Source organism: Camelina sativa, chromosome 13, assembly GCF_000633955.1.
Source record: "Camelina sativa cultivar DH55 chromosome 13, Cs, whole genome shotgun sequence".
Lineage (NCBI taxonomy): Eukaryota > Viridiplantae > Streptophyta > Magnoliopsida > Brassicales > Brassicaceae > Camelina > Camelina sativa.
In genome coordinates, this window is record NC_025697.1 from 23,488,225 (window position 1) to 23,512,798 (window position 24,574).

At 36.3% G+C, this 24,574-nt stretch overlaps 4 protein-coding genes and 2 pseudogenes across 8 annotated transcripts; 1 reads left to right on the plus strand and 5 right to left on the minus strand.

Annotated features, from left to right (window-relative positions):
* On the minus strand, positions 3,402-4,327 carry LOC104738550. Its single transcript, XM_010458711.2, has one exon. The coding sequence runs from the start codon at positions 4,284-4,286 to the stop codon at positions 3,402-3,404; it is 885 nt and encodes a 294-aa protein (XP_010457013.1). The 5' UTR covers positions 4,287-4,327.
* On the minus strand, positions 5,029-5,773 carry LOC104738551 (annotated as a pseudogene).
* LOC104738552 lies at positions 7,493-11,617 on the minus strand (annotated as a pseudogene).
* On the plus strand, positions 12,391-14,492 carry LOC104737690 (protein REVEILLE 5-like). 3 transcript variants are annotated; one of them, XR_759778.2, is made up of 8 exons: positions 12,391-12,769; positions 12,864-12,921; positions 13,025-13,298; positions 13,398-13,523; positions 13,635-13,744; positions 13,867-13,926; positions 14,013-14,199; positions 14,300-14,492. XR_759778.2 is itself a non-coding variant. In XM_010457928.2 (7 exons), exons 1-7 carry the CDS (start codon positions 12,534-12,536, stop codon positions 14,052-14,054), a joined length of 906 nt encoding a protein of 301 aa, XP_010456230.1. In that variant the 5' UTR covers positions 12,391-12,533; the 3' UTR covers positions 14,055-14,492. The 3 variants fall into 3 exon arrangements, 1 of the variants encoding a protein (XP_010456230.1); XR_759777.2 differs by having other exon boundaries at positions 14,013-14,160; XM_010457928.2 differs by having other exon boundaries at positions 14,013-14,492.
* LOC104737691 lies at positions 16,479-22,660 on the minus strand. 3 transcript variants are annotated; one of them, XM_010457930.2, is made up of 11 exons: positions 21,790-22,660; positions 21,585-21,692; positions 21,252-21,454; positions 20,720-20,916; positions 20,438-20,546; positions 20,029-20,309; positions 19,118-19,291; positions 18,875-19,018; positions 18,365-18,446; positions 17,001-18,296; positions 16,479-16,847 (listed from the first exon to the last, which is right to left on the minus strand). In XM_010457930.2, the coding sequence occupies exons 1-11, from the start codon at positions 21,855-21,857 to the stop codon at positions 16,681-16,683; spliced, it is 2,829 nt and encodes a 942-aa protein (XP_010456232.1). In that variant the 5' UTR covers positions 21,858-22,660; the 3' UTR covers positions 16,479-16,680. The 3 variants fall into 3 exon arrangements, with proteins under 3 accessions (XP_010456232.1, XP_010456231.1, XP_010456233.1); XM_010457929.2 differs by having other exon boundaries at positions 18,875-19,291; XM_010457931.2 differs by lacking the exons at positions 21,585-21,692; positions 21,790-22,660 and having other exon boundaries at positions 18,875-19,291; positions 21,187-21,271.
* LOC104737693 (50S ribosomal protein L5, chloroplastic) lies at positions 22,877-24,480 on the minus strand. The gene is made up of 4 exons (XM_010457932.2): positions 24,146-24,480; positions 23,618-23,818; positions 23,364-23,506; positions 22,877-23,211 (listed from the first exon to the last, which is right to left on the minus strand). Exons 1-4 carry the CDS (start codon positions 24,389-24,391, stop codon positions 23,007-23,009), a joined length of 795 nt encoding a protein of 264 aa, XP_010456234.1. The 5' UTR covers positions 24,392-24,480; the 3' UTR covers positions 22,877-23,006.

Sequence of the window (24,574 nt, forward strand, 5' to 3'; positions counted from 1 at the left end):
TATTTATAGTCTATAAAATATTTAAGTAATATTAATATTTTTGCTCTTAAAAATTTTAAAATATAAAAAAAGTTTGAGTTAAACCCGTTAAAACATGTATTTTTATCAAACTATAAATTAAATTGGTTTTTTCCAATTTTGTTGAGATTTGATATATCAAATATTAACTTCTAAATGATAACTTAAATATACCTAATCTCACTATAAATACAATGGTTCCTAACCATTGAAATATCTCACACTAAAATTTAACAAACAATTTCTCCTCTTTTGACGACAAACCAAAATAAAACAAAACTCATCCTCTTACAAAACTATATATTATCCAATATTGTGGTATGTCTATCCTCTTACAAAACTAATATATGATATTGCGGAGTGTCTATTCTTTTACAAAACTACTATCCAATATTGCGATGTGTCTATTTCTGTGAAAATCTACATTCTACAAACTATTTACTCTATTAGGATTTCCAATGTACTGTATAACCCCAAATATACAAATAAACACTATATAAACAAAAAAAATAAGTCAAAATAAAAAATTATATTACAAAAATACAAATTACAAAAAAAAAAAACTAACAAAATATATAATACCGTACTGTAACACGAGGTATCACCTAGTATTTTGTAAACTATATATTCTTAGCAATTAAGGTGAAACGAACGATTTATTTCAGTCTTGTATATGTTTACTCTTTTCTTAATGTTTTCTTTTGTAAAGATATTGGATGCAACATTATAATTTTGGTTCAAATGCTGTGAAGGCATATATATACCTTGAATCTTACGATTCCATATATATCATTGTTAAAGGCAAACGCAATAACTTGGTTCAGTGTGTAGCGGGTAAAGAAAACTTTAGATATATCGAGAAAAACAAACAAACTCAGTGGCTCAGTCATTGTGGAGATTAACTATATATATTGATGCTCATTACATGTTTGTGCTTCAATTATGATTAAGGGAATCTGAAATTTTTATTTTAATACTGTTTTGAATGAACCGAGTCTACAAACGACATTGGAAACAGAAAAATATTAAAGAAGTTAACAAGAGAATTAAAGAAACGTTCTTTTAGCAACCATAAGGATACTATTTCCACACGGTGTGCGATGAAAGTGGATATTTCGAAAGCTTTTGACTCCGTTCAGTGGTCTTTCCTGTTCAATGTTTTACGCGTTCTGCAATTTTCTCATGTCTTTATCCATTGGATCTCGCTATGTGTTACTACGGCTTCTTTCTCGGTCCAGGTGAATGGAGAGCTTGCAGGTTATTTTCGCAGTGCTAGGGGACTGCGTCAAGGCTGCTCGCTCTCACCTTATCTATTTGTCATCTGTATGGATGTCCTTTCGAAGATGTTGGACAAAGCAGCCGGTTTACAGGAGTTCGGATATCACCCACGTTGTAAGAATCTGCGTCTAACTCACCTTTGCTTTGCCGACGACCTTATGATTTTATCTGATGGAAAAAAATAGAACTGTGGATGGTATAGTTCAGGTGTTGAACCTCTTTGCTAAGCGGTCAGGCCTACGGATGAGTATGGAGAAAACGACCCTGTATCTTGGTGGAGTCTCACCGGATAACAGAGAGCTATTGGGCACACAGTATACTTTCGGTCTGGGGCAACTCCCAGTTCGATATCTAGGACTCCCTTTAACCTCTCGCCGGCTTAGTACTGCAAATCTTTCCCCTTAACTCGACCAAATCCGCAATAGAGTTAAAACGTGGACATCACGTAATCTCTCTTTTGCAGGTCGTCTCGATCTCATACGTTCGGTACTATGGAGTATAGCTAGTTTTTGGATGAGTGCTTTCAGACTCCCACGGGAAAGCATTGCAGAGCAGGATAGTATATGTTCTGCTTTCTTATGGTCTGGTCCGAGTTTGAATAAAAATAAGGCCAAGTTATCCTGGTCAGCGGTGTGTCAACCGAAGTGTGAAGGCGGTTTAGGATTACGATCCTTGAAACAGACAAATGATGTCAGTTGTTTAAAGTTGATCTGGCGTTTGGTCTCAGGTGGGGCATCATTATGGGTTCAATGGTCCAAAAGGAATTTATTTAAGGAGGGTTGTTTCTGGTCGGTACAGCCTGCATCACTTTCGGGATCTTGGATGTAGACTGTTAAAATACAGAGACTTGGCAAAAACGTTTGTTAAGGTGGAAGTGCAGAGTGGAGCTCTTACATCCTTCTGGTATGATAACTGGTCAGTCCATGGGTACTTGTTGGATAAAGTTGGTTCACGGGGTATGATTGATTTGGGTATTAGAGAACATATGACTCTCCATGACGCATGGCACCATCGACGGCGAAGGATACACCGCATCCCTTTATTAAATGATATTGAAGATGTTTTACATCAAGCGTATCGGTCTAGAACTCCGTCTCAGCCAGATCGAGTTCTATGGCGAGGTAAAGGTGATGTTTATAAGGCCACATTTTCTACAAGGGATACCTAGAACCATATACGAACGGCTTCAAATCAGGTAGCTTGGCATAAGGGTGTTTGGTTTGCTCATGCAACTCCGAAATATTCTTTCTGCACATGGCTCGCAGTCCATAATCGTTTGTCAACAGGGGATCGGATGATCACTTGGAGAAATGGTTGTAATGTGAGCTGTGTGTTCTGTTCTGTTCCGGTGGAGACGAGAGATCACTTGTTCTTCTCATGTCCTTACACTGCTGCAGTTTGGTCCGGTATAGCGCAAAAACTATATAAGACTCGTTTTACTACATCCTGGTTACAGCTACTCGACATCGTCTCTGGAACTCAGGCTGATCGGGTGAGTGGTTTCTTAATTCGATACACTTTTCAACTCACGGTCTACTCTGTATGGCGAGAGCGCAACGCCCGACGCCATGGGGAGACTCCTACATCTCAGACAATTCTTATTAGCTGGCTCGATAAGCAAATACGAGCACAACTACTGGCTGTTGAGCAAATGGGTGATCGCCGCTATGCTACGGGTCTCCAGGCTTGGCTAGCTACACGGTTTTGAGGACATAGTTTTCAACTGTTTCCCTTCACAGTTTTTAAATTTGTTCTAAGCTAATTTTATGTCAAAAAACGCAGATGTAAAACGTTATTTTTTTTTTGAATATAATTTAACATTTTATTTTAAAAAAAAAAAGAGAATTAAAGAAACTCTAATTAGCTAATGAATAGAAAATGGATGCTTTAGTGATGGGGTTGACTTTATTTGATCTTCTTGACTTTGGTTTAAAACCTTTATTTTATCTTTTTGACTGAGGAGACAAAATATTGGAAGAGCTAAACTGAAATTGTATTATATAATGAATAGAAATCTGAAACATTACATCGGTACTGAAAACAAGAACTAATAAACAAACTTGGGTCGTAAGGAAACAAGGAAAAGAAAAACAGAGTCTGCAAAACTACAACCACGAAAACTTTAGTGATGGGGCTGGGGTATGAAAGTGCTTAACCACTTTGTGAGGCGGTCCATAGCTGAAAAATCCATCTTTCTTGGGAAAATTGGTGAAAGTAACGGGTTTGGGTAATGGTCCGACCACAACTCGAAGCTTAAGCCCAGCCGCGCAGTGACCCGTCTCTGAGCTAATGAAATAGTGAACTCCTGGTTTGGTGAGCGTAACGAGATCATGGCCCGTCTTGTGCACGGCTACGCGAGAACTCGGGTCGCAGGTTATGAATTCAAGGTCACCGGTGATCTCTAAGACGTCGTTTAGTTCCTTGTCGTATTCGAAAAGTAGACTATCTCCTACATGAAACAGTTTATCCTGACTCCACTTGTTATAGTAGTCGCTCTCTTCAGGAACGCTCCATGCGTTAGAGTCACCGACCTTGTAGATTTCGCCAGAAGGAAGGATCTTGCTCGGTGGTGGTGGAGGAATAGGACGTGACGGGTCATGAACAACAAGGACGTCGAGCCTCTGTCCAAGTACGCATTGAGCTTGATTTGAGCTGATGAAGTAGTGATCTCCGGGTTCCGTGAAGGTTACCACATCATGTCCTGTATTGTAGACGGCTTTAGGAGAAGAACTCTCGCAGAATTCTAATTCTAAAGCGCCCCAAACTTGAGTAACGTCGTTCACGTAGGGATCGTATTTGAAGACCAAAGAGTCTCCTACGTAAAACACCTTTTCCTTGGCCCATTCGTAATACAAGCCTTCTTTCGCAATCCATCCAGCCGAGTCCCCAACGGTGTAGACAGTAGCCGAACAAGAACCAAAGAGAACCGTCGTGAAGGTTGTTATCACCAGCAGCACAAAGAGGAAGATCTTCTTCATTGTTGTGGCCATGATTAGATGAACAAATTGACAAAGGAGGAAGAAAGGTTGTGAGAGATCTCGAACTCGCTGAATCAAAGAGAGAGAGAGACTTTTGTTGTGTTGTGTTGATGAATGATGACTTGTGAAGAGAATACGTAGCCCCCCTATCAATGTTTATATACTGCTTTAGTACCATTCCTAATCCTTTTAGGATTTATTTGATTTTGTTTATTTCCTTTTCCAATTTAGATTGGCCTGTTTTAAAATTGATTTTTGTTTTTTCTCTAATATAATTTGTTGCAAAATCTTATCAGTTTTTTTCTCAAAATAAAAATTATGTCTATTACCCTTATATGAAAAGCATAACCGACTTCATGAAGAAAAAAAAGAAGTATATAATAGGCTTATATAATATATACACTGGGTTTATTAAGTAATATAATAAAATTTTATACTATGTTAGATAATAGACATAGTGTGGTATGAAAGGGATGTGGTAATAATAGACATGTTTGTTTCATCATGTTCTCTTATATTTTTGGATCCATAAAAGAGATGTGACGACAATTTCATGTTCTTATATTTATTTACATGACTTTTGGCTAAGTAAGATACACAATCAAATTACAAATTGACAATATTGTCCCACCACCTCAAGTCATTACTGCATTACATACTACCTTATTAGCTCACAATAAGGCTTGCAAAAGAAGTTATTTGTAAAACCCAAGAAGCTAAATTAGCTAACAGTAATAAGTGACTATAAAATTCACTAAAAATGACTATAAAATTCAACTACCACATAGAGCTTATCCTTCACCAAGTAAGAAAGTTCATCCAGTTTCCCAACAGGCATGAAATCCGCAAAGCCATGGTGGTTATCAGGTTTTGCACCAAGCCTATCCGAATGTACCAAAAAAAAAAAAATATGTATTTCACTACCATCACAAGACTTTTCACTCAAACCATAATAATGATGGATCATCTATATATACATGTTTTCTCTATATGATTCCAGCTAACTTTATCCAAAACCCGCATCTTGAACTTGGCGTAACTTTTTGCATTTGGTGCATTGTTGATAAACCATTGTGTTTTGAATGAATTTATTAATTCTCTTGATCAAATGTTATGCTTTTAAAAAAATTAAGTTTGTGTATTTCTTTTTTGTTTTTGTTTTTGATTTATAATATAAATTGGAATCAATATCTACCATTTCCGGTTTCCAATGACAAAATCTCTAGGGTCGAAGGACGAAAATTTGGACATCATCCAAGTGACTTTGTGAAGAGGCTCCTCAAATGACTAACATTCTGCAGTTCCGGGTTTAGCTGATGTAATCCCATGAAACTTGACACCAAACATGCAACAGTCTCTAATAAGGTTACTTTTTTTTTCTTCTCAAGATCAGCAAGAGATGGTCATCTTAACTTATATTTCCTATTAGTTATCAATTAGGATCCCATACTGTTTATGTCTCTGTTTTGGCCCCAATCTTTATAGAATTGAAAAAACATCCACCAGATTAAAATTACAGTACTTGAAAAAAGTTTTAACTAGTGATGCTAAGCTTAATGATATATCATGGTTTTTAATCATGATATAGATGTGCTTTTAGAGTCTTTTGGTTTGTTTTTAGGTTCTTTTTGAGTCTTTGCAGGGTCATATACAACTTAGGATGATTTCGAGCTTAATGGAGACTTTTTTTTAGCTTTTTTGGAGATATTTTGGGTGTTGAGGCTAAAGCAAAAGAGCTGATTTTATACATCGGTCAATATTCCTGAGATAGCCCAATATTTGATTCCAGAAAGTTTTTAAACAGAAGAGCTGGTTTTCTACATCGGGCTATATTTCTGAGATAGCCCAATATTTGTTTCCAGAAAGTTTTCCAACAGAAGAGATGGTTTTTCACATCAGCCGATATTGCTAAATGGTGCTCGATGTTTGGTTCCAGAAAGTTTTTAAAGTATTTTTTCAATTTCTGAAGATTCAAAAGTTGCCCCAAAGTTTCTTCTATTTACAGCAGTAGCCCCTACCGATTTTTAGGATATAAATATAATTTTTAGATTTTGGAAAAGAGACCATTCTCTTTTTTTCTGAGTTTTTGGCTGCACTTGAGACTTTTCGTGAGACAAATTTTGGGATTCTAGAGATCCATCCTCTTTGAAAATTTGGAGAAGATTTCTAAACCCTTGTCTTGTTTATTTCATTAATCTATTATTTCTTCTTCATCTCTTTGTGTTGTTCAATTCAATATGTGTGAGTATTCTCTTTATTGGGTTTTAGGGTTTTAATTAGGGGATTCAATGCATTGATGTTTTGATTGTATTTGGAGTTCTTAATATTTAGGTTCTTTTATTCATATGCTCTTAATGATAGTATAAGCCTGATCACTTTGTTCTAGATTTTAGGTTTTTTTATGCATCAAAAGTGTTTGATAGAATGCCTGCACTAATATGAATTGAGCAATGTATTTCGAGCATGCGAAATTTGATGTTAGGATGCATTGTGAACTTAATGAACTTTATTGTAATGTGAATTTGGTTAGGAGGTTGCAAATAAAAGTTTAGCAAAATAATAGTCAAATTTAGTTTCTGTTGCCTTGAAAGAGGGTTAGTCTATTATTTTGTTCATATTCTAGAACAATTTTTAATTATTGAATTCCATATTTCATTTCCTCATGAGTCATTGATCTCTGAAATACGCAATGACCCAATGTTTTAATCCCATAAGTTAAACAGTTTTATTTATTGCATTTTGTTTGCTTAGTGTACCAGTCCTTGTGGATTCGACCCCGCATATACTGCCTCACGATTAAGTCTATCGGATAATTACTCGAGCAATCAAGTTGGCGCCGTTGCCGGGGACCAATTTTGTTACCTTGAGATTTAGGATTAGTTTATAGTCAACATTACCTTGAGATTTAGGATTTAGGATTTTGTTATCGGATAATTTCTTTTTTCATCAACACAACACAATTTCTTTTTTATTTTTACATATCCAAAAATAAAGCTCTCTTTTCCTTTATATTCTCTAATGCTTCACATGAAAATAAGTGATGTGATGACAATTTCATGTTCTTAAATTTATTTACATGAATTTTGGCTTAAGACACACAGTCAAGTTACAAATTGACAATATAGTCCCACCTCAAGTCATTTACTGCATCGGTACATACTACTTCTTTAGATTCACAATAAGGCTTGTAAAAGAAGTTCCTTGTAAAACCCAGGAAGCTAATTAAAATGGTCTAAAATGACTTTAAATTCAACTCCCACATAGCGCTTATCCTTCACCAAGTAAGAAGGTTCACCAACTTTCCCCACAAGCATGAAATCCGCAAAGCCATGGTGGTCATCAGGTTTTGCACCAAGCCAATCCGAATCTACCAAAACAAAACAAAAAGATATGTATTTTTCACTCAAAACATAATAATGATGGATCATGCATATATACATGCTTCTCTAAATGATTCCAGCTAACTTTATTCAAAACCCGCAGCTTGAACTTGGCGCAAGTTTTTGTCTTTTGGTGCATTGTTGATAAACCCTTGTGCTTGAATAAACTTTTTAATTCTCTTGATCAAATTTTCTGCTTTTTTTTATTAAGTGTGTATTTCTTTTTTTGTTTTTGATTTGTAATATAAGTTGGAATCAATATTTACCATTTCCGGTTTCCAATGACAAACTCTCTAGGATCGAAGGACAAAAACTTGGACATCATCCAAGTGACTTTGTGATGAAGAGGCTTCTTAAGTGACTAACATTCCGCAGTTCCGGGTTAAGCTGATGTAATCCCATGAAACTTGACACCAAACATGCAACAATCTCCAATAAGTTAACTTTTTCTCTCAATCTTATATTTCCTATTAATTATCTATTAGGATCCCATGTTTTTTTTTTATTCCTCTGTTTTGGCTCCAATCTGCCAATCTTTATAGAATAAAAAAACATTCATCGTATTAAAATTATATTACTTGAAAAAAGTTTGAACTAGTGATGCCAAGCTTAACCAAAAGTGAAACAATGGATAGAAGAACACCAAGCTAAATGTGATGCAATGGATATGACACCATGCTTGGTTATTCTCCGTTATATTGAACATTCAAATTTCTTTTAGTAACCCAACAATCTAAGATCAAATTTATTTATTTACTGTACTTTCATTGATACTAGGTAATTAGTCCACGCAATGTGTGGTTGTATGCATAATAGTTTTGAGTATATTTCTTAAATTTTTTTAAACTAAAATATTGTTTTACTAATTTATAATCTCAAAAAAATTATACTAATGTATGAATCTAAAAAAAAATTATAGCAATTTCTCAAAATAACACTCCTGTCAACATTTTTTTGGTATGGTTATTTACTATACAAAATTTAAAATATATAAATTTTTCTATAAATCAAAAATTAACCAATACTACAAAAAATTATTACAAATTGATTAGCTATATTAATATAATTAATAATATAGAAATTTAAACATTTTTCTAATATGAGAGAATCTATGTTTATGATCATGTTTTATAGAGGTTAAACATTGATTTAAAGATTTTTTTCTTAATGACATTGTAAACATAAGACTGTAGTATAGTAAAATTGAATCAAATAAAATTATCAAAAAATTTAGTAACTACCTATAAAATTATTGTATATAGAATATTCCTCATTTCAAAGTTTAAAGCAATTAAAATAATTAAAAAATATTAAAATTTTACCAAAAACATTTTTTCTTGAAAGAGAAATATATTAGTTGGAGGAATGAATGTAAAATTATTGGGTAGGAGTTACATTTGAGTTAAATGGAGTTTAATGCCTTTAAAAGTGGGTTAATTATAAATAAATATTTTAATTTATTTTTGACTTAAAAGAAAAGGAATACCAAGTGGCTCAATCAAAATTTAAACTTACACTTTTGATTGTTTTGTTGATATAAACTCAACACTCACAAATAATATTCCAAATTGAAAATATTACTTTTGAAGTGACAAACTAAATTAATTATTTTTTAAAATATAAGAACTTCAATCTAAAGATTTTTTAAAACCCCAAGAATAACTTCAATCATTTTGTTTTTTTTTTTTTGGTTTTTCACTCATCAATTTAATTTATAGTGCTAGATTTCATACTAATGGTTTCATCTTTAGAGGATTTAGTTAAATGGTATTTTAATAATTATATTATTTTCTATATTTCACTTCCAGTTAAACATGATTTCTTTTTGGAATCATTTTTTCATTTTGCTTAAATCAAGAAAATCATTATTTTTTATAATTAAGTTCTTTTTGTTTTGAAAATCCTCAAATCTTAAATAATATAAATATTATATTGATTGGATCACAAAACAAAATAGACTTTACAAAATAAAATAGACTTTATAAATGGATAATTATATTGATCATTCTAAATTATTAAAAATGATACATGAATATGTGAGATAACCAGAGTACATAATAGAGAATTAGAGATGAATCTTTTCTACTTCATGACCTTATTGTGTAGTGAATATTGTAAGAGTATAAAAATAATGACTTATAAGATGCTAATCTAAAATAGATAATGAAGATTTTTTAAAACAGATTATCAAATAAACTTGATTTTTTATTAAAACCAACATATGTGAATTTAAATTTAGCTATGGAAATTTTAAAAATAAATATGAATAGATTAGAAAGGCAAAAAATATAAAATAATTATTTTATTTTTATATAAATAAAATAAAAATTGAAAACAATATTAATTATAGATAATACTTTCTAAATTAAAATATAGAATCAAACTCTTACAACACATATTACATATAACAACATTTGATATTGGTTAGAGAAGATGAGAGAATGACTATTTATAAGATGATAATCCAAATTAGATAATGGAGATGAATCTTTAAATATAAAAACAATGTAAAATATATATATTATGTAGTCTCTAAAATTGAAATTTAGCATTAAAATTTTACAATGATATTTCATTTGGTTTTTTGTAGCCCATACAACAAAAATAAGAAATTGAAAATATAAAAAAAAATAAAAAAAAATAAATAATAATAATAATTTGAGATATTGTGGAAAAGAATGAGAGAAGTGGAAGATAAAGGTTTATCTAACATACTATAAAGGTTAGATAAACATTTGTGTGAATTCATAAATCAAATAATAAGCACAAAGAGTGAATCAAAGCTCTTTTTTTCTTTAAATTATGTAATATTTCACACGGAATAGTTTGTTTGATCATGTTCTTATATTTTTGGATCCATGTAAGAGATGTGACGTCAATTTCATGTTCTTATATATTTATTTACATGACTTTTGGCTAAGACACACAGTCGAATTACAAATAGACAATATAGTCCCACCACCTCAAGTCATTATTGCATCAGTAAATACTATAATCTCCAGCATTTTATTCAAAATACATTGATCAATTGTTTCTTGCTATTTCTTAAGCTCACAATAAAGCTTGTAAAACCCAAGAAGCTAAATTAGTAACAGTAATAAGTGGTATAAAATGACTATAAATCTCAACTCCCACATAGAGCTTCTCCTTCACCAAGTAAGAAGGTTCACCAAGTATCCCCAGAGGCATGAAATCCGCAACGCCATGGTGGTCATCAGGTTTTGTTGCACCAAGCCAATCCGAATCTACCAAAACTAAACAAAATAAAAGGATATGTATTCTATTACCATCACAAGACTTTTCATTTAGAACAGAAATAAAATTACATCGTGTCAAAATTACATTACTTGGAACAAAATCCAAACTCGGTTATTCTCCATTATTGTATTGCAATTTAAAACTTAAATTTCTTTTATTAATTCACCATCTAAGATCATAGGAAATTTTGAATTAATTAATTGCTCGTATAATCAAACCAAATCAATTCAAAATAATGATGAAAGTTTAGTTATTCCATGCATCAGGAATATCATAATAGCTAGCCTAACACTAATTATAGTTAACAGTGCATAAGGTGTATATTGTCTTCTACCGGAAGTCCTGCTGGTTTCTTGATAGGTATTAGTCCAGAGAAGGTATACTGTGATTTATCTTCTTTAACCAAAGTTTGATATGCTTATCAACCCCACCAAATCTCATCTCAGTGTTTTGCTTCAAGACGATAATAACAAACAAGATGCATTATATCAAGATCTGTGGTATCTTCTTGATCATGAGATTCATCTATGACCTCAATTGGTTCCCTGTCAAAGGCACAAAATTAGAAATGAAACAAAAGCAGAGAAGCCATGCATGTTAGATCTAAACAAAACAATGTGATCTATTGGAATAAAGATAGTCAAAAGGCAAGTACTAAAAATCAGACCACTGAGCTTACCAAGGTGACATAAAAGCCGAGGACATTAGTAGCCCTGGGCATTCGGGTTCCCGAACTCGATCAGGTTCGGATTTTCGGATTTTCGGGTTTAGACATAGAACCCGTTCGGGTTTTTTATATTCTCGGGTCTGGTTCAGGTATTACCCGTTTGGATTCGGGTAATTCGGGTATACCCAAACTCAATCAAACCATGAACAAAAAAATAACTAATTTTTTTATTTATAAATTTTAGAAATCTTGTATATATATAAATATTTAACATTTCATCTTAGGAGAAAGAAATTAAGATGGCAAAATGGTTAAAAATACACCCTTAAATACTCAAGGTCATGAGTTCAAACCCTTTAAAATGCATATTTTTGCATTTAGTTCGGGTGAACATTCGGGCTTGATAACATCCGGCTAATACCCTAAAATCACATACAATCTCTTCGAACAGTAGATAGTAGTTTTTTCTCAGTTAGTTATGGAAGAAATAAAATTTTCAGTTTCCTGCTATCAAAAAATAAAAATAAACATAATCTTCAGCTTTCTATTTAAAAATAGACTAAAACGTACACGTTGCTGCATAGTAGAACAAACTGTGGATGATGCTAGAAACTAGAAAGCGTGAGTTTCTACACACACACGGGCACCTTTAGTAGCCGTTAGATTGTTCTAAAGTTGATAATTTCAGGTTTTTTAACGGCGTCAGTGGCAGTGGAGGATGATGTTATAATCAATTCATACAAGAGCAACAAGATCCTAACACGTGTAGTGAAAGCCATGAATTATACATTAAAATGACCTTTCTACCCCTCTGTTGTTCTTCTCCCCAGAAAAAAAATAACAAAAAACTGTCAGAAGTCAAATCTTTTGAAACGCAAAAAAAAGCTGTACCGAATTCTATTTTACCACGAAGCGAATCTGAAACGCAAAGCGAAACGCGATTTCGAAGGCTCTATGGTGTCTGTAAACCCTAGGCCTAAGGGTTTTCCATATTTCGATCCCGTCGATATGAGTTTACCGAGCTCCTCCGATGGATTTGGTTCGACTCCGGTCACCGGACGAACTAATAATAATACGGTGTCGTTTTCAGAAGATCAGACGACGAAGATCCGGAAGCCGTACACAATCAAGAAGTCGAGAGAGAATTGGACAGAGCAAGAACACGATAAATTCTTAGAAGCTCTTCATTTGTACGTTTCTTAGAAATTTTTCATTTTTTTTTTTTTCTCAATCGATTGTGTTTTTTTCGATTTGATTATATAATTTTCTTTTGTGATTATACAGATTTGATCGAGATTGGAAGAAAATAGAAGCATTTGTTGGATCAAAAACAGTGGTACAGGTATAATAAATTTAAAGAAAGAATCTAATACTTATGTTGTTACTCTGTGATGTTGTTGTTGTTGTTGTGTTGATGTTCTTTGAGTAATGGTGTTATTGGGCAGATAAGGAGCCATGCTCAGAAATATTTTCTAAAAGTACAAAAGAGTGGTGCTAATGAACACCTTCCACCTCCTCGTCCCAAGAGGAAAGCTTCTCATCCTTATCCTCAAAAGGCTCCTAAAAATGTTGCTGCTTTTACGTCTCAAGTCATTGGACCTGGTTACTTGTACACCTCTGATTCTCGTTCATTGCTGGGAAACCAGGCTGTTTGTGCATCTACCTCTTCTTCTTGGAATCATGAACCAACTACCAATCTGCCTAAACCGGTCATTGAAGGTATTAAATCCATGAGTGTGTTTTTGCTTTCGAATTGATGGCAGTTTGAGTTAGTGAACTGGTGTTGACAATGTGGTGTAATGAATTTTGTGGTTGTAGAGGAACCAGGAGTCTCGGCCACAGCTATTCCTAAGAATATTTGCAGTAAGGAAGATACAACACGGAGGAGGGTACAAGTATTGACAAAGCCTAGTGAAGAAGAAAGTTGTGAAAAGCCACGTCGAGGTAGAATTTGTTGTCGTCTTTACTATTTATATGTGTTTTTTTTTACTAATTTTACCATCTTTGAGATTTACGCTGACAATGATGAGCTGTTTTGTGGCGGATTCAATGCAGTGATGCCGGATTTTGCTGAAGTTTACAGCTTCATTGGAAGTGTCTTCGATCCCAACACTTCTGGCCACCTCCAGAGATTGAAGCAGATGGATCCAATAAATATGGAAACGGTACGAGACACGTTTAGTCAGACTCAATGCCTACTCAGAGCCTTTTGTTCAAATCTTTATTCCTGATTATTATATATATAATAGAGAAAGCTTATATCTATGTTTCTTTTTGGTAACATCAGGTTCTTTTACTAATGAGAAACCTGTCTGTAAATCTGACAAGTCCCGAGTTTGCAGAGCAAGTAAGTAGTATATTCATTGCCACTCTTAATAATACTTTCTCGGTGGGTACTCAAGTAATTTCGTATTTATTGATTTGGTGCTCTAGAGGAGGTTGATATCATCATACAGCGCTAAAGCTTTGAAATAGAGATAGGTAAAAACAGCAATGTACCTTATGTGAGAGCAAGAGACATTCATCCAAGGCTGTTTGTGCATTCCTAGATGGCTACTGAGTTGTGGCTTTTTATGTCCCTGTAAGTCGCGGTGGAGCACATTTGTTTGTCCTGTCTTATGTATGTGTGTATATATAATAGAGGATTTTGCACAGTTATATTGGTAAAGCTAAAAGTGAATTTGGATCAATCTTAAGTCTGTGTGATATTGGTTTGGCAGTCAGCAGTCAGCAGAAGAAGTGCAGATTCAGTGAGTGACAAAACAAGTTGAAGAGAAGGCAAAGAGGATGATGTACATAAAATAAAATTAAACATGAATGTGTATATTGTATCATTTCATTTGTCTTCAGTTGTAATATTTTTCGAACTCGTCAGTCCAATATAGTATACATAACATGGTGCAATTTTATCTAGATCGCTTCATTTATGAAATCTGGTAACGAAGAAATCGCAGTTATAATTTGTGTCAAAGGAAATTATACAGAAAGTACACCAAATTTTTAACTGTCTAATTTTTGGAAGAGAGATCAAATTGGAAGAAAAAAATTTGGGTTAGAGTTTTTGACAGAAAAAGAAAGTTATTTAAACGAGATATTAGTCGGACAATAAAAAAGGTTTCGTGTATTTTTTTCCCCAAAAAGTAAATTAATTTCGGAAAATTTCTCTTTTCTTTAGTGATAGTATCAATTGATTTCAAAAATAAAAAATATACTAATCAAGAAAATTTTCTGCTGCAACTCGCAGAATGCAATCTCAATCTCAAGTAAATATTTTGTTTGTAATTGATATGATTAAACAATCCTTGAAATAATATCCGATTAAGTTTTACATTCGTTTAATATATTTTTAATAGTTGTATAAATATGTATGAAAGAAAATCTAGAACTAGGGCTTGCGAGTGGGACTTTGAACCCAAGAAAACAAAAAAAGAAATGTATCTAGGCCAGATCTTGAAGAAGCTTCCATAGAGGAGGCCAGTTTTTGAGCGGTTGTTCTCTTCGTTGTCAAGCCACACCCCGTATCTGTATCTTAAGGACGAGGTTGTGTCACATGTTCATACAGATCCCGATTCGGATGGACGGATGGTAGAGTGGTCGATGTCGATACAAGATTATTCGACCCGAGGAAAGAGGAGACGATCACGTTCCCAGACCAGATACAATCCAGTAAACTCTCGGAATCATATCCTATAGGATCCTCCCGTGGATGGCTAGCTCTTATATCCGGACCAGACGACAAACGCTCCATACTTCTCTCACCAAGGTCAGACAACAGTGAACACTGTATCCCCTACACACGCCTTCCGTCCTTGTCTGATCCTAATCATCCCCCTCAGAGTATCGTGAATGTGTCTCTCTCTTCGTCCTCCCCTGAGGAAGATGATGATTGTATCTTGGCTGTGAAGTTTCTTGGACCTCGTTTCAGTTTCTGCAGGCCTTCCCATGAGGAGTACGCCACATGGAACCATGTCCATCTACGTCAGAACCACTACAACACCTCTAGCATTGTCTACTCCAATAGACACCAAAAGTTTTATATGACGACTCAGGGAAGTCAGTATTTGGCCGCTTGGGATCTACACACATACTCTGATACTAGCTCCTCTTGGGACAATTCTTGGTTGACTCCACTTCGTCGTACTAAAAACCCCGTTTTCACTCGGTCAGTCGCTGAAATGATGCTGTCATGTTTCGCAACCCATTACTTAGTGGAGTCACCTTCTCAAGATTGTGAATTCTTCCATGTTACCGGGTTTGTATTTTGATTTATTTCTTTACCTTATTCCTCAGTTTTTCTTCTTTCTTTTATTTCACTGAGTTAGGTTCTCCCCTATTGATGCAGCTACTTCCAGACCTCCCACACAGAAGAGCAAGCTCTGACCTACCACCGTCTCGCCCACCATGCAAAACGATTCACGGTGTTTAAGCAATCCAATTTTGAGATGAGCTACACAGAAGATATTGGGGATCTCCGCATTTTTGTTGGAAAGAATGAAGCTTTCTGTCTTTCTTCCGCTATGTACCCGGGACTTAAGCCTAACTCCATCTATTTTGTCGCTCTTGGGTCCATCCCCAATGCCGGTATCTAGGACATTGCCACGGGTGCTATCCATCAGTTCCCTTTGGACCTCTTCCAGCCCTCTCACTTCTGGCTTGCTCCTCTTGTCTAGTTTTCTTAATTCATATTTTACTTACTAGTTTATGAATCAGAGATTTAAGTTACTGCCGCTCTCGTCATAAATTTTATAATTTAATCTCTGTTCTTTTGTTTTTTACTGCTCTATAAAAAAATTCGACCCCTTGTGACTTTAAACTACGGTTCGGTTTTAAAGAAACGAAAGACCGAAAATAGAATACTCCAATAACATGGACTCGAACGTTTATCAAATTCTACCACTGTTAGTTAAAAAGCATCTTCATATGACAAGCAGCAAGAGAAACGAGAGTTCACAGAGACAAGAGTATAAATTTTTTCCTTTTTCTTTTTTTTTTTTCTTAAAAAAAATCACAAATGGTAATTTTACTAGCACATCACAAAGCAACTCACTGTTAGGTAGACAAACCTCTTAGGGTGTTGAGAGGACTGTGGCCAGAGCAGAGTTTACCTGTAGCCAAACCCAAGGTCGAGTTCATGTCCCATAGAGCCTTGACGATTAGGACCACCGGCTTGACCCACTGTTGGTATCTGCTTGGATGGGTCTATCCTCTGCTGAATCCCCAACAGTGCCTGCAGTGAAGCTGGATGCTCTCCTCTGTTGACTTGAGTACCTGAAAAGCCAAAAAACGTGAGTAGACTCAGTCTACTAGTCCCTGAATTGTCTGATATTAATAAAGGGTCCCTAGATCAGTAGACTCAAGTACGCACATCTTTTTATCCAAGGCCAAAAATGAGTGAGAGTTGTATGTTCCCTTATATTATACCTGGTGGTGGCATACCGTAATTGGGCTGGCGATGGGGAAAGGGAAAGCCTTGTGACGGATTTAACTCGGGAATGAGCCCGGGCATTTGATTGTTTACATGAGGAGAGTGATGGTGTTGTGGACCACCACCCGGGAATCCCTGCATTAGATGTTGGTGTTGCAGGTTGTCTTGCATATGCATCTTCTGCATCATATGTGGAGGAAGGCGATCAAACTCGGGGTGTCCACTGGTTGTTGTATGATGAAAAGGTGGACGATGAATCATGTTTGGTGGAAACCGGTGATTTGGTGGAGGATCATGATGTTGAGCTATGATGCTTCCTGGTCCCATGAAATCGAGCTGAGGTTTTACATGAGCATGTCGTGAATCGAACGGATGGAATACTGGGCCTGAACCATTCAAGTGAGAAGAGGGATCGGTCGCGTATTGTTGGGGATGTTGGTGAAGAAAAGGACCATCTTGACCTCCCATTGTTGGTCTTTCGTTCCTTGGACCAGAGTTTAAGGCAGCTAACTTGTCCCAGATGTTGAAAGCTACTTCAGGCTCTTGATTCTGAGACCCTGGAAAAGAGATGTATTTTTGTGGGTTTGCATGACCGCCAACCGCAAGTAAGTTACCATCTTCTGGAAGGGCTAGAATCCCTCCGGGGAGACCGTCAGGTCTGATCTGGTTTCTTTGACTCAGTTCACCAACAGATCGTTCTGATCGAAGTGGGACACCTGGAGCATCAGAAACCATAGCTCTTCCAGAGACTGGTTCTCCAATTGACTGCAGTTCGTTCATGAAGGCACTACCAAACAGATTCTCAAGAGTCAAAGACTTCCCTGGATCTGCTTCTCCAGCTGTAGTTGATTTCACAGATGAAGGTGGTGGTCTCCTCTCTGTAACTGAAAGTAGCTGCATCTCTTGACTAGTTGGGTCTGCACCTCTCTGTAGTAAAGAAAGAAGGTGCTGCGAAGCCTGGTCATCAACAGATGTTTTCCGCTGTTTGGTCTTTTTTACTGAAGAAACACTCAAGTCTTGGTCAACTGGTGGCGGAGGTGGATGATAGCTGTCACTGACTTCTGACAGAATAGACTGCTCAAGGTCTTCACAAGTGAGAACAGGTGGAACAGCTGTTACTGGTTTACTTAACTGATCCGTGCTTTTAGTGGAATGGCCTTGAAAAGGAAAATCCGTTGATAATTCTCCCTTTGCTTTTGTATCAAAGGTTTGCAACTTATCTGCACCTTGAAGTAGTGACAGTAAGCCTCTTGGTGGCCCACTGGATGGGAGATCTTCGACTGGTTTGTTATCTGCACCAAAACAAGAACATTAGAATGGAAAAAACATTAAAATTGTAGCATAACAGTGAGTGGATTACCTTCTTCAAGAAATAGATGTGCGAACTTGGAGGATTTAGCGATCTGAGGACTCCGTGTTTCTTCTACCTTTTCGACTTTTTTCTACAAAGATGTGTGGACCAACGTCAGGTCAAATGAGATTCTTCAAATTCCACAGTGCATATATGATGCATGCACATAAACGAGTCTAAATATGTGTACCATATCATGTCACAAAAAACAGTCATTTCCTCAGGACAAAACATTTGATTTTGTTTATATAACACATGGACCATCATTTGCTTTACTAAGAGAAAAGACAAACTATGTTATCCATCATTTTTCCCAATCAATATCTTATAGGGAAAAAGCCTCATTTATGACTGGTTAGTGGAAACTACATCAGAAAGAAGGACACATCATTTGGACCAAATATGAAGTGCATATTGACAAGCAGTAACATGAGGATTCGCATATATGGAAGAGCTATCATGTGAGCAGAATTTTGAAGTTCCAAGGATACACGAGCTATGACATTAGAAAAAACTCACCTCAGTAATATTAGAGGAGTCACCAGTATTCAAATTTATAGCGGTGTTGAATATCTTATCCAGAATTGATGGCCCCTCTGAAATCTCCAAGCTTTTCTTATTGTCCAACGTCATTGTAGCTTGCTCACTTTTTTTAGGGTACCCCTGGGTTTCAGCAGGAGTAGAGATGAAGGAAAGCTTTTCAAAACTTTTATCCTTATGAACTGTATCTGTAGATATTCCTAGAAATGAGGAGATACTAACAGCCCGTTCACTTGCATCAGTGGAGGAGACACGACCATCTTCACCTTCTATCAGCACCTCACTTGAACCTATCTTGATTCCCGACGGTTTTTCCCCATTATTAACAGATGTTCCATTCACCACATTAATGCCTTTGGAATTTAAAGGACTACGCTCATGTTGAGAAGTTTCAATCTGCAAATGGTGTGATAACAAGTAATTAACAGGTGCAACCAAAGATAGTGGAAAACTTAGCAAATCAAAATACTAATCAGAGCATGCATTCGAACAAAATATTTACGATAAATTAAAACAAAAGGAGCCACCACATTCAAACTTCAACCCTCACTAATTACAGTAACCGAATGATGTCCAATTAAAGTGATCGATCAAGCAACCGCAGCCTTAGATCACATACACCCAACAAAGGCGTTATTAAAAGAATATATGATATCAAAGATGGAAGGTTTCAGCTCGTATCATGGGAATTTTTAGTGAGATTTTTAATATACTCTATTCCTCAATATAATATCCTATATTCCTCCATTCCCTTACTCTAAACGACTTACACTCTAAAACATAGAATCCAAAAAGTATGTTTAAAGCTTTTCACTTGAAAGAAGAACTAGGAATGAACTTTTCCTTTGACTTTACTGTCATCAATTGCACAAAATCATTCTATCAGGACTTGTAAAGTTCTGGTAACAAATTCCCCTCTCCAACTATTTCTATACGAAAGCCACTTCTAAACTTTGTACCTTAAATTTGGGAGAAGATTTGATATATTATCATAAAGTTCTCTCTACTGTGATTCTTCTTCATGGATTTCGCTACCCTTAGGACTTTAACAATAAATATGCAAACAATAACGTAACCTTCCTAAAACTCAGATATTAGGTATGGATGAGGGTCTCAGAAAGATAGCGACTTACTTGCGTTTTTTCCCCTTGTTTTCTTTCCAAAATTGTGCTTGCAAAACCAGGAGGCACAAGCGGTCTGGGTGCACTACTTTGAGAAGAAAAAGAGGTGTTATTAGAACCAGGAATCGTTGGAGTATTATTGACTTCATCGCCTCTACTTGGACGCCCTTTTTCATCTTTGGACTCCCCAAGAAGTTCAGTAAAATCAAAGTCGTTTTTACGTAAGTCCGGGTTTGATTTTTGCCTCTCCTGGAATGCTTTCTGATGTTCCTTCCTCAACAACTCAAAAGAAGCTGATGGAGAGTTGACAATGTCAATTAAAGATTGACACAAAAAGAAATTCGTGGATAAACTGAATGATGCTCACAAACTGGCAGAGAGCTAAGTTTAGAACACATCAAAGTCAATAAATCCCCTGTACCTCTTCTTTTTTTTTCTTCTTCTGCTCTATCTTCACTCGTAGAATCAGAAGAACCAAATGTCTCATCATTGAGTGAGTCTCTAGTGTCACGTCTGATGAAAGGTGGCGCCTACAAATGTACATGAGATATTTAGGAATCTGTGCCGTTAACTCATTCAAATTTACTCAAATACACCTCACAAACCAGCTGATGAAACCCAGTAACTTAATGGAGCAGCATGCAACAATCAATGGTACCAGAGACTATTCAAGATCACTACAGCAGATATTTGGGTATTTAACCTTGTATGGGCGAGGAGGATAGTATGGTTCATTGGTTCTACTCAGCTGATGTGAGTCATTAGATTGAGGTCTGGGGCCTGATGTTCCTGCACCAAATCCAGAAGGCTTAGGGAAAGAACCTTTCCCCAGAAGTCCATCATGCTCAGGTGCTTGCCAAGGCCTCCGAGATGGCATACCAGAACGCCTCCCAAGCTCTCCTAACAAAATATACAATTAAAAATCAACTATAATACACCTAAATTCCAAAAAAAAATCGCTATGGCCTTCTTTTCATGTTCACTAGAAAAGCAGACTTCATGTCATTAGCTTTAGTAAAAAAGTGGGAATCTAAATTTACACATATCGAACAGCCAGCAGGATAAAATTTACGTCATAAAATTGAACACTCTATGCAGAAAGAAATAAATGATAGGGGTATTTTATAGATCAAAGATAACAACAAGGTACTATTCAGAGTACTAATCCACCTTGTTACTGTAGTAACGTCATGATACAGCATGTAAAGAATGGGATACGAGTAGGCTCAGGCTACCTGAGTCCCGGTCTGAATGTGAATCGCTATCTTTATCATTCCATCCACCTGAGCGCCCTTCCCATCTTCCATGAATGCCTCGAGAGTTACTACCTAATTCACCCCTGGTGGGAGGGGATGAACTATAGTCATTCCGCCTGAAACCATGGGACGAAAAATCGCCAGAAATTCTTACTCGCTCGGGTGAAGGATCTTCGAAGTCACTGCTCAAAGAAAGAGTGTACAGATGAGGACATGTCACTCCAAACCAGATAGTTAAGTAGATAAGACGACTACATAATCAAACACATTTATACAGTTTGTAGAAATAAAAACTATGGAATAGAGTCTCACAGCAACAGTGCTTCATCAAATTCACCGGGCAGATTAGGCAGCTTCTTGCAAACATCTTTCTCACTCAAGGATAAAAGAAACTTTCTCGTGTATGATATTCTTGGTTTCCTGATTCAATGCGAAAAAACAATTAGAACTGCGCAGCAGAAACGTACAATGAGAAGCACAACAAAGACATGATTTACAAAAAAAAAGAGAAATATACTTTCTGGAATCATCACTGGTTTCGACAAGTTGATCCATGGGAAATTGTTGTTCATTTGCTATACTCATTATAAAATGCAGGGCGATACACAATATCTTAGCTGATGAAGGTCAAGAAAAAACACCAGTTTCTGTTCTCAAACGCCTTAATCAAGTAACTCTACAGTAGTAGTTGTCTATAGTAAATACTCCCCAAAACGCAAATCTTCTTACAATTTTCTCGGCTCTCTCTCTCTCTCTCTCTCTCTCTCTCTCTCTCTCTCTCTCTCTCTAATAACCACCAAGAACACTCAGCATGATCAACACTAGCAAAACTTAAAAACGAAACCCACGCTTCACCACCAGCAGCAACTTCATCAGGTCGTCGTCGTCACGATCTAAGCTCTATGTACAGTACGGCAATCTAAGTTTGTGCTACTAAGATATTTCGCCCAGAACTCAAGAGAAATCACAGCTAAAACCACCAAAAAAAAAAGAAAAAAAAAAAACTAGCACAAACTGGTGAAGAAGCCCCCTCCCCCAAATTCTCACCCAACAAATCAAAAGTTCCGAATCCAAATCGGGAGAGAAATGATAGTTTCCAGCAGTAATCTAAGGTCGTCGACAGCTAGGGTTTTTAGCGCTATTGGGGAATTACAAGGATTCCAGAATCCATCTGAAAAGATAATAATAATATAGAAATAAAACGAAAAATACAACAAAAAAAAAAGAAGTCGCGGATTCGATAACGCAAGGAGAACAGAGAAACACAAATTAGGGTTCCGATCTGCAAAAAGATGCTTTAGCTCTTTGCTGTGTTTTTTTCGATCGATTGATGAAAAACAAAAGAGAGAGAGAGAAAGATCGAATGAAGTCTTACAAACAAGGAAGAGAGAGACAGAGAGATTTCTCTCAATGAGGAAGGTCCAAATTTTGACACTCCCACGCGCCACTTTCTCACGCCAATTCACGCGCTTAATTTATTTTGCATAATAATTCCAAATGTTTCAAGAGTTACATAAAATAACCTTGATTTATTTTCAACTTTGCTAATAGTGCTACCCATGAAAGAAGAAGAATCACATCTTCCTCCTGGTGTTGTTATCAAATTAACTCAATATACTCTTCTTATCATCATCTTAAGCATGCAACAAAAACATTACAAAAGGAAGGTGTTTTCTGAAACATGAAATGGTTTACAGAAGACAGACAATACACATACAATAAGGCAGCTTATGTTCATCTCTTTGCCTTTCCTTTTCCTTTAGCATCGAAATGATGAGACTTTAGTTTCTTCTTCCTCACTATCGCACCTGTGCTGCCACCACCTCCTTCCCTGAATGGCATTCCCATCAGAGCCAATAGTTTCTGTCCTTCTTGATCGCTTTTAGCCGTCGTGCTGATGCATACATCCATTCCTCTCGTTTTTCCAATGGCATCGAATCTGAAAGTGTAAATAACCAACCAACATTAGAGTTTAGACTGTTCTGAGTTGTGACCAAAGATTGGACTAAAGGGAACCCAAGCTTGATCTTGATGGACCATTGGCTAAGAAGTTTCATGGCTTTTGAGGGTAGATACAAAAGAATAACTGACCTGATTTCAGGGAATACACCTTGGTCTTTCACACCAATACTGTAGTTTCCGTTCCCATCAAAGCTACTGGGACTCACACCTTGGAAATCTCGAGTTCTCGGAAGTGCTAAATTGATCAGACGATCCAAGAAGGAGTACATTACCTGTCACAAGAGCCAATATCACAAATGTCTAAATATTGTAAAAGAACTCAAATATGAAAGTTTGATAAGTCAAGATTCAAAGAATGAGCGCAAGAGAAGGGGGGAACTCACATCTCCTCTGAGAGTGACAGCAATACCAAGCGGTTGATCTTCCCTGATCTTGAAAGTTGCAATGGAAGCTTTAGCTCGTGTCTTGATAGGTTTCTGTCCTGTAATAAGCGCAATATCTTTCATTGCAGCCTCCAAACCCTTGTCGTTCTGAGCCGCATCTCCAATACCACAATTCACAACAATCTTCTGTACCTTTGGAACCTGGTAGATAAGATGTACCAAGCAGAGACACATCAAAGACCATAACGACACACCGCATTCACATATTGGAAAATGGTACACACCCAAACAGCCCAATATGATCAGACTTCAAATTGAAAAAATAGAACAAGACACAAATATCTCAATAAGTACCTTTTATCAACACAACAAGCTTTAAATCTAGACTGCTTCACTCATCTGAACCCATCAGATATTTTCAGACACGACATTCACAGAATCCATTCTAACATTCCCTCAAAAAGCCCAAATTCAACAGAACAAAAACTAGGTTTGAGAGCTTAGAGGGAAGTATTTGATTGAGGTTACCTGGTGGATATTAACGTACTTGAACTCTTCTTTGAGCGCAGGGATAATCCTCTCGAGGTACGCGGTTTTGAGCCGCTGAGTTTTCTCGGCCTCAGATTTCTCGACCAGCACAGTTTCGGACGCCGAGACTTTCACCACGTTTCTGAGCGGCGGAGAGAGCATCCGTGCGGAGGATGGAGCCGCTAACTGAGGAAAACGGCCGTGAAACGAAGAAGCAGAAGATTGCAGAAGCGAAGGAGAAGCCATGGTCGAAGCTCCAAGTGGATAAAGTTAAGCAGAGGAGAGAACCAAGACTGAGCTCTCTCGGCGTTCGTTCGGTTATTTGTGAGATAACCAGTGGCACCTTCTGTAATTTGTTCCATGGTTTGAAGATAAGGATTTTTCTTGTTGAGCCCCTAGAAAACAGAATATTTCTATTAAACCACCCAA

Excerpts from the sequence above, each read along its gene's own strand:
- LOC104738550 (XM_010458711.2), bottom strand. The coding sequence starts at position 4,286 with ATGGCCACAACAATGAAGAAGATCTTCCTCTTTGTGCTGCTGGTGATA.
- LOC104737690 (XM_010457928.2), top strand. The coding sequence starts at position 12,534 with ATGGTGTCTGTAAACCCTAGGCCTAAGGGTTTTCCATATTTCGATCCC. Across the intron at positions 13,524-13,634 it reads TTGTGAAAAGCCACGTCGAG|TGATGCCGGATTTTGCTGAA; the intron begins GTAGAATTTGTT and ends GATTCAATGCAG. Across the intron at positions 13,745-13,866 it reads ATCCAATAAATATGGAAACG|GTTCTTTTACTAATGAGAAA; the intron begins GTACGAGACACG and ends TGGTAACATCAG.
- LOC104737691 (XM_010457929.2), bottom strand. The coding sequence starts at position 21,857 with ATGAGTATAGCAAATGAACAACAATTTCCCATGGATCAACTTGTCGAA. Across the intron at positions 21,455-21,584 it reads TTTGATGAAGCACTGTTGCT|TGACTTCGAAGATCCTTCAC; the intron begins GTGAGACTCTAT and ends TTCTTTGAGCAG. Across the intron at positions 16,848-17,000 it reads TTACGGTATGCCACCACCAG|GTACTCAAGTCAACAGAGGA; the intron begins GTATAATATAAG and ends TTGGCTTTTCAG.
- LOC104737693 (XM_010457932.2), bottom strand. The coding sequence starts at position 24,391 with ATGGCTTCTCCTTCGCTTCTGCAATCTTCTGCTTCTTCGTTTCACGGC. Across the intron at positions 23,819-24,145 it reads AGTACGTTAATATCCACCAG|GTTCCAAAGGTACAGAAGAT; the intron begins GTAACCTCAATC and ends CTTATCTACCAG. Across the intron at positions 23,507-23,617 it reads CTGTCACTCTCAGAGGAGAT|GTAATGTACTCCTTCTTGGA; the intron begins GTGAGTTCCCCC and ends CTCTTGTGACAG.